Consider the following 15,178-nt stretch of genomic DNA (forward strand, 5'->3'; position numbering starts at 1 on the left):
CTGAATTAAGCTGTCACTCAGAATTAAGACTCGTATTTCGTGCAAGTTCTTTGCAAACATTACGAGAGCAGGTGGATAATATCTGCTGACCTCATCCTATAGGGTCCGTGCCAGTAACATGAACCTGATTGGATGTGACTACAGACTTAACCACAGAACGTTCATTCAGCAAATTGGAGACGGGAGGGGTGACCTGAGGGTTTACACGTGCAATTGTGAGAAACGCATGATTGTAGGCCTTCGAAAATCTCAGACAATAGAAGAGGGTTCGACTTACTGTATGACTCAGAAAATGAGGCCTAAAGGACCCATGTAAGTTTCTTAAAATGAAACCTGGTCAAACAGGTTCTGAGAGCTGCAGAAAGAGAGTAAGTCACTTCTCAAACACAGGAGTGCATCTGAAATGATACTAGAGAAAGATTTGTTTGTTCCTCACAATGTTGGTTTTATTTGTTCACACAATCGGCCGAAGACTATCTCTGCCATCTCTTGCCAATATGGTGAGAGAACAAAAAAAAAAAAAAAAGCCCCTGCCAGTCAGTCCACTCCATAATTTACAGCATAACCTGTGCGGATAAAATCCCAGCCAACTTTTTAAAAAGATCAAGGGTGACGCCAACTCTCCCTTTGCAAATGTCCCATGGGCGCAGACTGCTGCTGCTGTGACAATCTTTAGTTGGTAATCATTTTATGGCACTGGCAGCAAAGCCATAACTTGATCTCTAAACACACATCCATGAAAATAAATCTCCATTTTTGTTTTTAAAAACATACAAGTCTCTCTTTTTTTAACGATGCATTGTGATTTGCAACCAGGCACATCCTTATTTGTCATTGGTTTCTGATGGACCCCTAGAAATCCGACCGATGCAGACCGTTCATCCATGTTTTGAAATGGGTGTGTGTGTTTGTGTCCATTCGAAGGCCCCCCTCCCACAAGACGACGGTGTCCCTTCCAAAATATCCCCCCCTTTCTCTTGCTGCGGTTGGCATCTGTGTGCTCATAGGGGTTAAAGGGAGGGATGGGGCTGCGGTCTTTTGACACCCACAAGGCAATTTGCTTTTCCTGAAACCCTGCCATTCCAAAGCTCCAATTCAATTGGTCGGCTTTCCCGTTTTGCTAAGTCCCACAAATCCTTCATGCAAGAGTTCCCTTTAGTTTCTCAACAGTGGTCATCATGGCTCCCTTTGCCACTTCCTCCAAATGTTAGCAAAACAAAAAATCTGACCTGCAGACGACAAGAGAGAACGTTTTATAATGCTGAATTTATATTCAGAAATGTTTCGATTCCAACATGTTTGACCATGAATTTCCATGACTTTTCCAGTCAAGTTCATGTAAACTTAATCTGCTCATGACTTGATAAAATTGTATAATGCTTTTTCTTTTCCAGGTCCAGAAATTATTATAAAAAACTCAATATTTGAAAGAAATAAAACTTTAAATCTTTACAATAGTAATATTAAGATATTGTAATATAATAATTACTACATATATAATAGTTCCATTTAAAATAAACTAAGACCACAGAAATTAAAATATGTATTACAACAAACATAAAATAAAGCAGAAAATACAATATTTAAATCAATTACTGATTATATGAATTAATAATTACATTAAATTAATTGAAAAATTTAATCTAACATTATATCAATATATATTAATGTATTGCAATATAATATTACTATGTCTTACATGTTATATAAAATAATATAGAGAATAAAATTCATTTTAAAATGATTTAAGAACAGAATAAGACCAATATAAAGAAAGCAAAAAATAAGTTTTAAATTGATTATTTTAATTAATTTCATTATTAAATGAACTTCATTCACCGAGGATTATACACAATAACATTACAAATTTAGTATTCAATATGCTTGTGTCACCTGGTCTTGCAGCATCAGCAGGTAAAAGACAGCTATCGGTACAGCCTGGTAAACTCTCTTATCGCCCAACAAACCTGTTTACATTCCTCTGCACTGGGGTGACAGAGAGAGCAAATTAGCATCACTTTTCAACAAACTAATAAAAAATAAGCCGGTCCATTACTACTAATCACAGGTCAATTTCCAAACATGCCAAAAACATTGGCGAACAACACAAAGTCACACTATCAATCAGTCTGGCGTGGTTTGGACTTTCCATGCAAGCCTGTGACTCATTCTGCATTGTCAGAATATGTATTTGGCATCTGTACACGACCCTGGGAGGCTCCTCGTTCCTCAGGTCAAGACTTGCCGAAGTATGAGATACTTCACCCTCTTGGATGACTGGTTATGGGAACTTGTTTATGCATGCCGTGCTGAGCTAACCACAAGAGGAACTGAACGTGCACCAACTTGCAATACCTCAAAAGACAAACGTTGCCTGTAATCTTTACTGATAAGCACTATATTACTTTTTATTGTAGGCCGAAGCACTTAATTAAAGAACAGGCCAGTTTCTTGGGGAGTGTAATGAAATAATAATGAAATGATCTGATGTTCACGGCCTTCTTTGAAGGCTGAGGTAACAGCAGGCACAAACTCACCTTGTGACCTGCTTATGGAAGTCGGTGAGCTGCTTGTGTGTGACAGTTAGAGCACCTCCTGCTGTTTCTTTTGGAAGACCCTTCAGTGTGGTTTCCAGCCAGCGGCAAAATGTCTACAGACACAGAGACAGCCACAATGACAATTGACATCACAGCCTCATTTCTGAAAGGAAAATTATACTGAAATCTCTTTAAGATCTCTGAAAAGTATTTAAAAAGCTGGAGACAAGATTATTAAATGTTCAGTAAAAGTATTTAGTAAAAGACTGTGGTTATTACATTAAAAATAATATAAAACTAGATAAAAAAAAAAAAAAAGGAAAAAAGTTAGTCAAGACAAACTTTGAAGTTGGCTAGAGAAAGCCAGACCAGAAAGTTTTACAAATTTTAAGAGTTTTAAATGTTTGATGGCTTTCAGTTTGAAGTTCAAAATAGTTTTAAAGATTAAAGTTTGAATGTTTTGAAGGCAATAAAGTCTATTAGAACAACTATTTTTGGGGAGTTGTTGTAAGAAAAACGGATATTTTAAATCAGATGGCAATCAAATAAAATATACAGGTTATTGTAATAATAATTTTATATATATATATATATATATATATATATATATATATATATATATATATATATATATATATATATATATATTAAAATACCTCATATCTGTTAAATGTATATGTATACCTTAAATGCAACCAAACATTACATTACAGTCTGACAAATGCAACTCTCTACAATGTGAGTAAATAATTTTATATGCATATACGTCTAAATTCTAATGCTAGGTGACTATACAAATCAATCTTTTGTTAGCCATAAGTAAGTTTAGCACAGATTTTAATTCTAATTATTGAAGTTCTATCTTTTTCCTATAAAACACATTTGAATGCATCTTAGTAAAAAAATGCATTAAGAGTCTGATGAGTTAAAAAAAAAAAAAACTAGCCAATACTAGTAGTACTAGTAGAATGCAAGCCAGTGCTAGCCAAAGGCAATTCTACTGCAAAGGTGTGCATAGAATGTTTGAAATGCGTAAAAGTAAATCTATATTTGAGGGACATTCAAAAAAATCATGCGTGCCCCACCTCCCCACCATAAAAAAGAAAAAGTAAAAACATACCGGCCGATCAAAGACCATGATCTCCCAGAGTACCTCCGCCACGTCAGGCAGAGTGTAAGGCGGCAGGCAGAAACAGCAGGTGTTGATCAGCTGAGTCACTAGCTGCTGCCCATGCTGCTCCATCACCTGGCCAATCAGACGCTTTCGCATCTCAAAGTCATCCTCATGCTGAAAGACAAGATCAGTTATATGCAATGAATAAACAGGAATGAAAATGTATATACAAAGTCTTTCGATTGGTTGGTTTCGTTGGTCACACTTTATATTAGGTGGCCTTAACTACTATGTACTTACATCAAAAAATAGGTACAATGTACTTATTGTGGTCATATTGTATTGTAAAACACTTTTGCTGCTATTGAGGTGTGATACGGGTAAGGTTAGGGACAGGTTTGGTGGTATGGGTAGGTTTAAGGGTGGGTCAAGGTGTAATTATAAGTGTAATTACAGAAATTAATTACAGACGTAACTACATGCGTATTTTTAAAAATACAAGTACAATGTAAAAGCATGTATGTACACAATAAGTCCATTGTATCAAATGATTAATTTAAATGCAAGTACATAGTAGTTAAGGCCACCAAATATAAAGTGGGAATGTTTCGTTTGATCGACAGTGCTGCTTACATCATTGGTGACCCCGGTGTGAATAAGATCTCTGATGAACTTCATGACGCTGCAGTTGGCATCTCGATGGTCCAGGGTGGTGGCAGCGATGGCACACTGGAGGATGTGGACGATAATACTGCTGTTCAGCAACGTGACCGGACTGCGCTGGACAAACCTGAAATGATGAGAGAAAATAGGAGCTCATCTTAATGCATGTTATTTTTGTGTGGCACTTCACTTATTTGGAGCTTGTTTTTCTAACACTATTGCAACAGCGCAGAACTGGTACCTTGTGACGAGTCTAAAAAGATCGTCCACTGTGTCGGGGTGATTGCGCAGTCCATTAGGCTGCTCTAACAGCTGGAAGGTCGGCATACAGAGAGCCTGCAAGAGTGAAAAATACAATAACTCTTAGTTCAATCAATCAATCACAATTCATTGCAGTACAAGACTAAAATAAAGTCACCTTGTATGAGTGTCAATGAAAAATGAGTTTCCAAGAACAGCCTTTCAAAAACCTAGTTAAGTACTAAAAAATACTTTCTGTATTAAATGTTGGCTTCATAACCCAAAATATACCAGTTTCAAGTTTAATAAACTATTCAATCTTCGCCACTATCCTTCAAAACACTAGGTTTTACCCGTTTATCGCTGAACAACGATGGAACATTATTTCACACATTTCACACAAGTTACTTGAAATATAAAAAAAGACTTGCATTTAATATACTTTTTCTATATGTACAGTTGGGCAAAAAAGTATTTAGTCAGCCACCAATTGTGCAAGTTCTCCCACTTAAAAAGATGAGAGAGGCCTGTAATTTTCCTCATAGGTACACTTCAACTATGAGAGACAGAATGGGGGGAAAGAATCCAGGAAATCACATTGTCTGATTTTTAAAGAATTTATTTGCAAATTATGGTGGAAAATAAGTATTTGGTCAATAAAAAAAGTTAATCTCAATACTTTGTTATATACCCTTTGTTGGCAATGACAGAGGTCAAACGTTTTCTGTAAGTCTTCACAAGGTTCACACACACTGTTGCTGGTATTTTGGCCCATTCCTCCATGCAGATCTCCTCTAGAGCAGTGATGTTTTGGGCCTGTCGCTGGGCAACACGGACTTTCAACTCCCTCCAAAGTTTTCTATGGGGTTGAGATCTGGAGACTGGCTAGGCCACTCCAGGACCTTGAAATGCTTCTTACGAAGCCACTCCTTCGTTGCCCGGGCGGTGTGTTTGGGATCATCGTCATGCTGAAAGACCCAGCCACGTTTCATCTTCAATGCCCTTGCTGATGGAAGGAGGTTTTCACTCAAAATCTCACGATACATGGCCCCATTCATTCTTTCCTTTACACGGATCAGTCGTCCTGGTCCCTTTGCAGAAAAACAGCCCCAAAGCATGATGTTTCCACCCCCATGCTTCACAGTAGGTATGGTCTTCTCTGGATGCAACTCAGCATTCTTTCTCCTCTAAACACGACGAGTTGAGTTTTTACCACAAAGTTCTATTTTGGTTTCATCTGACCATATGACATTCTCCCAATCCTCTTCTGGATCATCCAAATGCTCTCTAGCAAACTTCAGACGGGCCCGGACATGTACTGGCTTAAGCAGGGGGACACGTCTGGCTCTGCAGGATTTGAGTCCCTGGCGGCGTAGTGTGTTACTGATGGTAGCCTTTGTAACTCTGGTCCCAGCTCTCTGCAGGTCATTCACTAGGTCCCCCCGTGTGGTTCTGGGATTTTTGCTCACCGTTCATGTGATCATTTTGACCTTGAGATCTTGCGTGGAGCCCCAGATCAAGGGAGATTATCAGTGGTCTTGTATGTCTTCCATTTTCTAATAATTGCTCCCACAGTTGATTTCTTCACACCAAGCTGCTTGCCTATTGCAGATTCAGTCTTCCCAGCCTGGTGCAGGTCTAAAATTTTGTTTCTGGTGTCCTTCGACAACTCTTTGGTCTTGGCCATAGTGGAGTTTGGAGTGTGACTGTTTGAGGTTGTGGACAGGTGTCTTTTATACTGATAACGAGTTCAAACAGGTGCCATTAATACAGGTAACGAGTGGAGGACAGAGGAGCCTCTTAAAGAAGTAGTTACAGGTCTGTGAGAGCCAGAAATCTTGTAGGTGACCAAATACTTCTTTTACCGAGGAATTTACCAATTAATTCATTAAAAATCCTACAATGTGATTTCCTGGATTCTTTCCCCCCATTCTGTCTCTCATAGTTGAAGTGTGCCTATGATGAAAATTACAGGCCGCTCTCATCTTTTGAAGTGGGAGAACTTGCACAATTGGTGGCTGACTAAATACTTTTTTGCCCAACTGTATATAACAAACACTTTTGTAATTTTAATTTGATTCAGCTTTGATCACAGCAATCAATTGCATTTTACTATATTTTCACATACAACAGTTATTTAAAATTTTAATATTTCCCAATTATTATTTTTTATTGTAAAAATAAATGCAGCCTGAGCAGAAGAGACTTTAAAAATATTAGAAAATGTTACAGATCCCAATTTGAAAACTGTTCATTTTATAATAAATGTATTAATAGAGCTATAGTAAATATTATCATCGTTATTAGTGTCTTTTTTGTTCTTGCTTTTTCCCAGCTTTTACTTTGGCCGAAACCTGCCAGAATACCTCAGTGCCTCTTTTTGTTGAGAAGCAGATTTACAAATGATTCTCATTATGAACTTGGGAAGATATTTGTCATATGCATCACATTGCCACATCCGTGCATTGTAAAAATTCATAAAAATGTTACTGAGCAACTGACGAGTAACACGGTTTCAGCGAATTTGAGCCCTGGCTAACAAGCAGATAGCACCGCAAGCTCGTGCAGCGCTGTTAGAATATGCAATTTGTGCGTGTATTAGAAAACATGAAATTCAGCAGTTTATTTACTAACTGTTTAAGGCCATTTTGCAATGTCAATCATCATACGGTAACCAGCAACAACCACCACTTCCACTTCTCATCAGAGACATGCAATGCAATGCTAAGGAGTCACTCGCTGTCGGTGCTTGTAATGATTTTTGCAAGTGTCTCGGACACTTTTAAATGCTTCCACACTGCCGACATGTTTGCTGTATTATAAAGAGTCCGTACCTCTCACTCTACGCTGGTTGCTATTTGATCACGTCACCAAAAATGGCACAATTTATTCGGTCTTTTCGCTTTAAGAGCTTTTTATGCTATTTTCGGTTGCCGAACATTCAGTGCATCCCTAGTTTTAGTGTGTATTAGGTTACCTGTAGCATATCCAACAAGCCTTGTCGGCATCCTTCCTCCATGCCATACTCATCCACTAGAATGCTGCCCAGGTACAGGAAACAGGAGTGAGGGTACACCTGGTACACACTCACCATCTGAAACACAAGTACATCTTTTTGAGATCAACACTGGCTCTTCTATATCAGAAACACACACTCAGATCAGTGGATGTGTATTTTCAAGGCATAAAGACAAACCTGAGTAACAAGTGGCTGTAATAGGGAAGCAGAGCCTTTGCCTACACAACGCACTGCAAATCTCAGGCAGCGGCAGCAGCGCTCCACTATCCGATTATCATTCTGGTGGGCGTTCAACGTCTCAGACAACACCGGCCAGATCTATAACAAAGAACAGAGATGATCAGAAAGAAAGATATTTGCAGACAAAGTACTGTCATTCAAAACACAAGTAAACATACCTCTTGAATGACTTTCTGGCAGGGGTGTGTCTGTCCATTCTCTACTATAGGATTTGTGTGTCTAATAGAGAACAATTTCAACCATTTTAGAGCATTTTTTTAAAAGCAGTGTGAACTGAAATTCAAATGAAATGTTATTTAATAGCTTTTAATTATACTTTAAATTATGTTCACAAACATCTCAAAACTTTAAACAGTTTTTCAAAACTATAAAACCAATAATCTACAAGGAGGACGAATTATAAACTCGATTTTGTTTGTTTTTACCACTATGGCAACTTCTATGGCTATTTTCATGGCAAAAACCAGATTAAAATAATAATTAAAAAAATAAATAAATAAAACCACAAATGACCAAACAAACATAAATAAAAAACAACTAGATTTATACAAATAATAAATTACCAAACAAAATAAAGTTTACATTTTTTAAAAAAAAATTAATCTATAAATAAATCAAAACTATTATTTAATAAACATTCCACACATACATATTTACAGATTAAACAACTAAAACCTTTCCAGAAATTACTTTTAAATCCTTTTCAAGAGTGTCAGTTTGAGACAAAAAAAATCTTCCTCAAGAGACTAGAGATTTTCACAGTCCAATGTTTTGCAACATTTAAATGCAATTGTGGAGATGTTGAGAGTCTAACCTAAAGATAACAGCCAGTCTGTCCAGCCACACAGTGGGGTCTGATGACTTCCCACTACTGGAGTCCTGAGCCAGCAGCTAGACACAAAGACAACGCATTACTTTATTGCATTAACCACAGACGGTGAGAAATACAGACTACAGAGTCACGAGTATCTACCTTCCTCAGTGCCATGACCTGCACCGCACACAGATCGTTCAGACACTCCTCAATCTTCTCCAGGGGGAGGCGGGCCAACACCAGCGCTGTGCCTGAGATAAACCAATCACACCACTTAAACAAAGCCAGCCATACAACAAGGGCATGACTAAGATAAACAGAAAAGAGTCGACCTCTATAGGAGAAGCGCATAAATCAGTGTATGTGAGCGGAGTGGAGGTGACGTGATTTTTGACTGAAGCGAGGAGTGAATTTTTTGAAAATTGGAGCGCTGTGGTTTCCACTCGCATACTCTGGTGTAAATCAACAAAATCAAAGATGAATGAAAATGCACCACATTTAACACAGATCCCCCCTCCACACCTTTTAGCAAGCCAACCGCAGCATCTGTGGACAAGGCGAAAGAGTCGAGTGAGCGGGCGATGTTCAGCAGGCCCTGGAAGTGCTGCGCCATGTGATCCCGACACACCGAGCAGATGTTGTGAATGGCTTTAGCTGCCACAGAGGCCAACGGCTTCTCCCGCAAACCCTTCATCAGGAAGTTCAAAACAGGATCTGCCAACCCAATACAGACGTCATGAATACACAGAGAGAAACAAAACCTGTGAGTGAAGATGACGGAATAAACCAGATTGTGACCGTTACCTAACATGCAAGGGTTCCGGTCGATCACTTCGCTCATCTCGCCAACCAGCTCGATGCTGGTGTAGCGAACAGCAAGGTGGACCGTCTCGGGAAGCAACACTACCTGCTCCAGTACCTCCGTCAGAGTGGGATTATTCTCACTAGGAACCAGCAGAGGGAGAGGGAGACATTTTAGTGAGTTACAAATCAAACTTTCATGATTAAAACGCAACAGATTTCATGATTAATTGCAATCTTTATTTGATTGATCCTGCAAAATAATGGCTTTCTAGTGATGTGTCCTCAAGGGCTGCAGAGAAAAACAAACAAACCAGATTCAAAAAAAAGAAAAGATTATGAGCAGGTTCTATTAAGCGAATCAAACACAAAGCAACCAGTGTAGCCTAATTCATGAGCAAATGATTGTCATGGAACAGTTCATTTTAGTGAATCAAAAACATACAGTGCAACCAGCGTAGTATGATTTTTTTTTTTTATGAAAGTTTTTTAATGACAAATTTTAATTCAAACCAATAACTACATAAAATCCTTCAAGTTACAAATGATAACTCTACCATTAAATATTATTAAAACATTTGAGTAACCTTTTAAGCCTCAAAATCACTGGACAATAAGATTTGTATAAGAAATGTATATAATCAGCAATAGTATGACTCGATAAGTTTGTATTACCCCAGCCGCAGGTGTGAATTTGATTGGTGAAAGCAAGAGTCTTGAACATGAAGCTGTTAAATCATGACTGAAAGCGATACTTACGGATCGATACTCTTAGCAATGGAAGCCATGATGAACAGAACAGCCTCAGTTACTTCCCATGGGGGGCTTCCCTCCTTCAGAGTCGAATACAGCTGATGAGAAGACACAAAGCATATATAAGAAGAATGGTAAGGTTGAATATTCCCTTTCGTTTCTCAGCAAACCTAATCCTAAATTTTAAAATACTTTTGGGGCCTTCCTCAAATCACTTTCAGTTCATGTTTCTATGAGTATAAATTCTACCTGTGAGAAACACTCCATGGAGCCGACTAGGAAAATGACATCTTTCACAAGATCAGACACTCGCATCCTGAACTCGCCGAAATCATCTGTGTCCTCTGGGACTCCTTCCTGTACAGGAAGCACAAAATAAGAGATGAAGAAAAAGAGAGGAAATTCATGAAGCTTATTCTATTTTATTGCACAAAAGCAATAAGTACTAGAAAAAAGTGGCTTGTACATGAATGATTCCAGCCTTTCCTGTGAAGGAAGAGATAGATACAGGAAGGGAAGGATGCTCACATGATCTGTGTCGAGCTGGCAGTGGCGGGCGAGACTGTGCAGCAGTCTCTGTATGTACGGCTTGAACACTCTATGGAGTGCTGGATCATTCATTTTATAAAGATGTTCTCCCAGACGGTACCAGAAGTTGAACGAGATTTCAACCACCTGGAAGAGGACAAAGATTCCCAACAGGCAGTCAAAAAAGGATGCTTAAAAATCCCATACTCACTTCCACTTATTATGTGTGAATGTGTGTCAGCTGTCACATTCACCTCATACTGGGGATGTCCGGCACAAATAAGCAGCAACTCTAGGATGCGTAGATCTCCCATGCCATGGCCAGGAGTCCTTACTGTCATCTCCAAAAATGTCTCACACAATTCCGTAAAGATCCGGCAATAATTTAGCACCCTGTGGTGGAAAAAGAAAGCAGGAAATGGGGAAAAAATCAAATGCAGTTTACAACAGGTTTCAGAGATCACTTGCTCCGTCCCAAAACCTAATAATATTCAGCATTTTTGATTACCTTCTTTTGGCCAAATTATAAAGCTTAATAAAGTTTCTTTCATTATTAAAGCAACATTTCTGATGCTGTCTTCTGGCATCTCACTGGGGATCAGAGCTATTTTGATTGAAGCTTGCATGAACTGCATATGCTTGGATCAAAAACTATGCCATACTTACTTATCTAGGTCCTCTCGGGCTACAGCCATGTGGTATGCCGTTTCTAGAGAGAGGACTCCCTGGAAGAGCTGCATGGCCAGAGGCATGTGTATGGCCACATTCTCAATCGCGTACAGTGCCGAGCACACACAATCTGATGCCGCCTCATGCAAGTTTGTGGAGGTCTCATCCCTCTGCTGCAATGAAAAGGGTGTGGGGGGGGGGGGGGGGGGGGGGGGTGTCTTTTTAAATAAAAGTAAAAGAAAGTGGGAGCTACGTGAACAGCTGACCACATTTGCTGATCTCACCAGCACTTGGAAGAGAATCATCAGCAGTTGACTGTTGGCCATGAAGTTGTTGTCCAGCACTCCTAAATTAAACCAGCTCCCCAAACACCGGAATACCTTGATAAGCATCTTCTCATCAAGTCCGGACTTCTCTGCACACGTCACCTGATCGTGGAAATACAAAAACAGCCAAGCTCAGAATCATAAACCACGCTTTTAAATGTTCACGCAGTCTAAACCACTAAAATGATTTGCATGGATGGAATGACAGCACAGAACAAAGGATGAGGGAGCTAGCAAAGTAAAAGGCCCAGTAGAGGAAGAGATGTATTTTTATGCCTCGCAAACTTCCTTTTGTGAATTCTGCTGATCTAAATAAGGTACATCTAGCAGGCTTATAAAGATTTACAGTGTGGCATAGATAAAGATTTACCAATTTATGAAAGCATTTGCTTGAATGAATTAAACATGACAAATTAAGAATAATATATATTATAGACTAGGCATCCTATTTAGGTTGCAAAGTGGAAAATAAATAATATAAATAGTTCAATGTTTCTTCCGCACCAGAAGAGTGACCACTGTGGTAGAGTAGTAGGCCAGATCCTCAATGATCTCCGTCCGTCGATTAGCTCCAATCCTCAGAGAGCGGCTATGCACCTCCTCTGGCAGAACGGTGAGGATCTCAATCAGGAAAGGCATGGAGGACACATCGTTACTGTATCTGGAAGGGCCAAAACAGAGCACTGGGTAAATAATGAAATGGAATAATATCCATTTAAGAGTAAACTAACCCTTTAAAATCAGTTGTAACCAGGGCTACATTTAAGGAACATATCAATAAAATGCAAATGAAGGAAAGTTTAAAGTAGAGTCTTACTTTTCTATGAGGGTGTGAACACAGCCTTTCCACGAGGCCATCTGAAGAGCCAGATCTGCGATTGCCAATGCAAGCTGGGAGAGAGAACGACATTAGATCTGACACTTTCTTAACAGCTCTCAATATTTAGCACTGCTGTGTGGTTGAGATGAACTGTCCCTCTTAACACATCACGAACGCCAGATGTTTGAGGTCATCGGCATTGACTTACATTTTGATTCAGAGCACAAATCATGTATGTTCAGCAAATAAAACCCCAGTTCAAATGGGCGATGGGATGCTACCTGTGTGACGATGATGGGAGACAAGTCTTTGAGGTTCTGGATGTGAGACAGGAGTGAATCTCTCAGTGAGGTGTGAGTCTCTGGGGGAAGCTCGTAGAACGATGTCTGGATCTTCACCTTCATTGTCTGGGCTGCGAAGTAACAGGATTCCACGTCCTGCTTCAGCTGCAGGAGCTGATCTGCGATCTCCCACGCATACATCTGCACAGGAGAACAAAGAGGTGCCATTAACAAAAAAAAAAAAAAAAAAAAGATGATTTTATCAATTCAGAATTTCTATTTTCTCCATATCTCTCTCATTTAGCAGCTCCCATTAGAGGTCCCCACAGAAGAATCATCAATATGTTGTATGAATAAAGTGTGATAAAATGGTTTACTTCATCTCAGTAGACTTCAAGAAACTGTATTCGCTCATTTCACATACATAATCAGGATTATATAAGTCTCTTCTCCACTCTCTAGATATTACCATGAATAATTAAACATCAAGTCAGTTGTATTTTTCATAGACAAGGAAAAGCAAAAAAATAAACACTTCAACATCAGATGCATCACGCCAAGATAAATATTGCTAATGCAAATAAACAGAAGCACCAGGAACCAGGAACTCATCATGTGTAACATATAATACACAACCTGAAAATAGAGGCCATTTCAGTAGATCAATTCAGTTTTTTAGGGTATGCAGTTCATACTATTGACGTCATAATATTGCAATGCATTTTGGGAAAAAAGGCCATTCTTATTTAATTTACTGTATATGGTAGTCTGTTGTAAAATAGCAATGCCATTCCAGATTTCAAGAGAACAGAAATAACAAATCAGAAATTAACTGAATACAATTCTCACAATATAAATAAGCATTTAGACTTTGAGAGTCTGCATAAATGCAATCTAATTAATCTGTTTCTAAGTATGTTTCATGAAAATATTAAACAAATAAGATAAAATTTGAAAAGGTGATAAGGTTGTTTATGCATTTATTCTAAGATGTATAAGGAGCAGAACCGAAGTGTCAAATTTGAAGCAATGCAATTCACACTATTATCGTCAATATTGCACTACTTAGTTCTGCAAAAAGCAACATATGCGTTGCAAAATTTGTCCCACTGGTTTGCAATCGTAACACATTCCTTATCACATATCAAGCAGTTTTCTGAAGCGGAACTAAGCGAAGAATCAATAACTCAAAGGGCAAAACGACCAATTTATGGTGTTAGCAGAGCCAGCATAAATGCATCTGCATTGAAATTACAATTGCAACACAATGATGTTATAATATTAATATTTGAAATATGTCCAATGACGCTTAAAAAAAGCTGTCTATATACCCAAATTAGTAATTGGTAAATCTGAGTTCAATTTAGCCTTCTGGTAAACCCATCTTAAACTAGATGTGTTTTAAAACATAATAGCTGGTTTCTAGCGGGTCTAGGATGGTAAACTAGCACTAAAAGAGCTAACGTACTAGTTGGTCATTCCGGTTTATAGGGTGGACAAGCTGGTTTGTGGAATAGCTCATTTCCAACAAGGAACTAGCTAACGTTACCTTGTTCAACACAGTCACTAGCTTTCTAACGTGGTAGACAAGATGATAAACCCGATTTAGATCTGATCGCGCAAGGTGTAGTGTTTACAAGAACTATTTCTGCTAAACTTGCTGCTTAAACCCACCCAAAACTCGATCTAAAACCATAAAACCACAGGCAAGTTGAATGGCTTTAGCAATGGATGCAAATAAACCCCCATAACAGTCCAAACACATGTGACCACCTCCACTTCTCAACACCGCTATTGTTTATGGTTTACAAAGCTTCACTACGGCCTCAATGGACGCTACATTTAATGCAACGCATATGGTTAATGTTCATTAGTGAATGAGGGTGCTGTGGCGCAGTAGGCCCGCTAATGAACGCACCGATCTCTGCAGCTCTCCCAGCCAGACCGAGGCGCGCTCCTTGCCGGCAGGGTCCGGGTCGTGATACAGCGCTTGCACGGCCTGGTAAACCAGCGGCAGGTTGGGTTTCCCGCCTTCCATGGCGTCCTTCTGTTCCTAGAGGGTGTATCTATGGGGTAAATGACACGGCTTGCGCTTCTCGGGAGCTTGTAGATGCGCAGGTTGACTGTTTATTCGGCCCTCGCGTTCTCCGATCTGGCCGCCATCTCAAGCAGACACAAGGCGCTCCTGTCAAACAAGTCCGTGTGGAAACCGCGCCGCGGCACAGGAACTATAATGAGAAAAATAACGCGCTTTTCGTGTATTTCTTAGAAAGATATCCACTTCTGAACAGGACCTTCTCAGGTTGGAATGTGTTTTAACGGTTGGGATTTGAGTATATGACCAGGTATACTTATCACGAGGATAATTTCATT

General features: G+C 39.2%; 1 protein-coding gene across 1 annotated transcript; it reads right to left on the minus strand.

The window, feature by feature from the left end:
* Positions 1-430: 430 nt before the first annotated feature.
* tnpo3 (transportin 3) lies at positions 431-15,178 on the minus strand. The gene is made up of 23 exons (XM_079399415.1): positions 14,724-15,178; positions 12,806-13,006; positions 12,522-12,595; positions 12,209-12,365; positions 11,663-11,806; positions 11,376-11,551; positions 10,964-11,102; positions 10,710-10,856; positions 10,431-10,538; positions 10,188-10,279; positions 9,432-9,571; positions 9,150-9,341; positions 8,787-8,878; positions 8,628-8,704; positions 7,972-8,032; positions 7,751-7,891; positions 7,532-7,648; positions 4,556-4,650; positions 4,285-4,441; positions 3,658-3,825; positions 2,538-2,650; positions 1,894-1,986; positions 431-1,229 (listed from the first exon to the last, which is right to left on the minus strand). The coding sequence occupies exons 1-22, from the start codon at positions 14,841-14,843 to the stop codon at positions 1,926-1,928; spliced, it is 2,772 nt and encodes a 923-aa protein (XP_079255541.1). The 5' UTR covers positions 14,844-15,178; the 3' UTR covers positions 431-1,229; positions 1,894-1,925.

The sequence above is a fragment of the Barbus barbus genome (assembly GCF_936440315.1).
Source record: "Barbus barbus genome assembly, chromosome: 39".
In the NCBI taxonomy this organism is placed as follows: domain Eukaryota; kingdom Metazoa; phylum Chordata; class Actinopteri; order Cypriniformes; family Cyprinidae; genus Barbus; species Barbus barbus.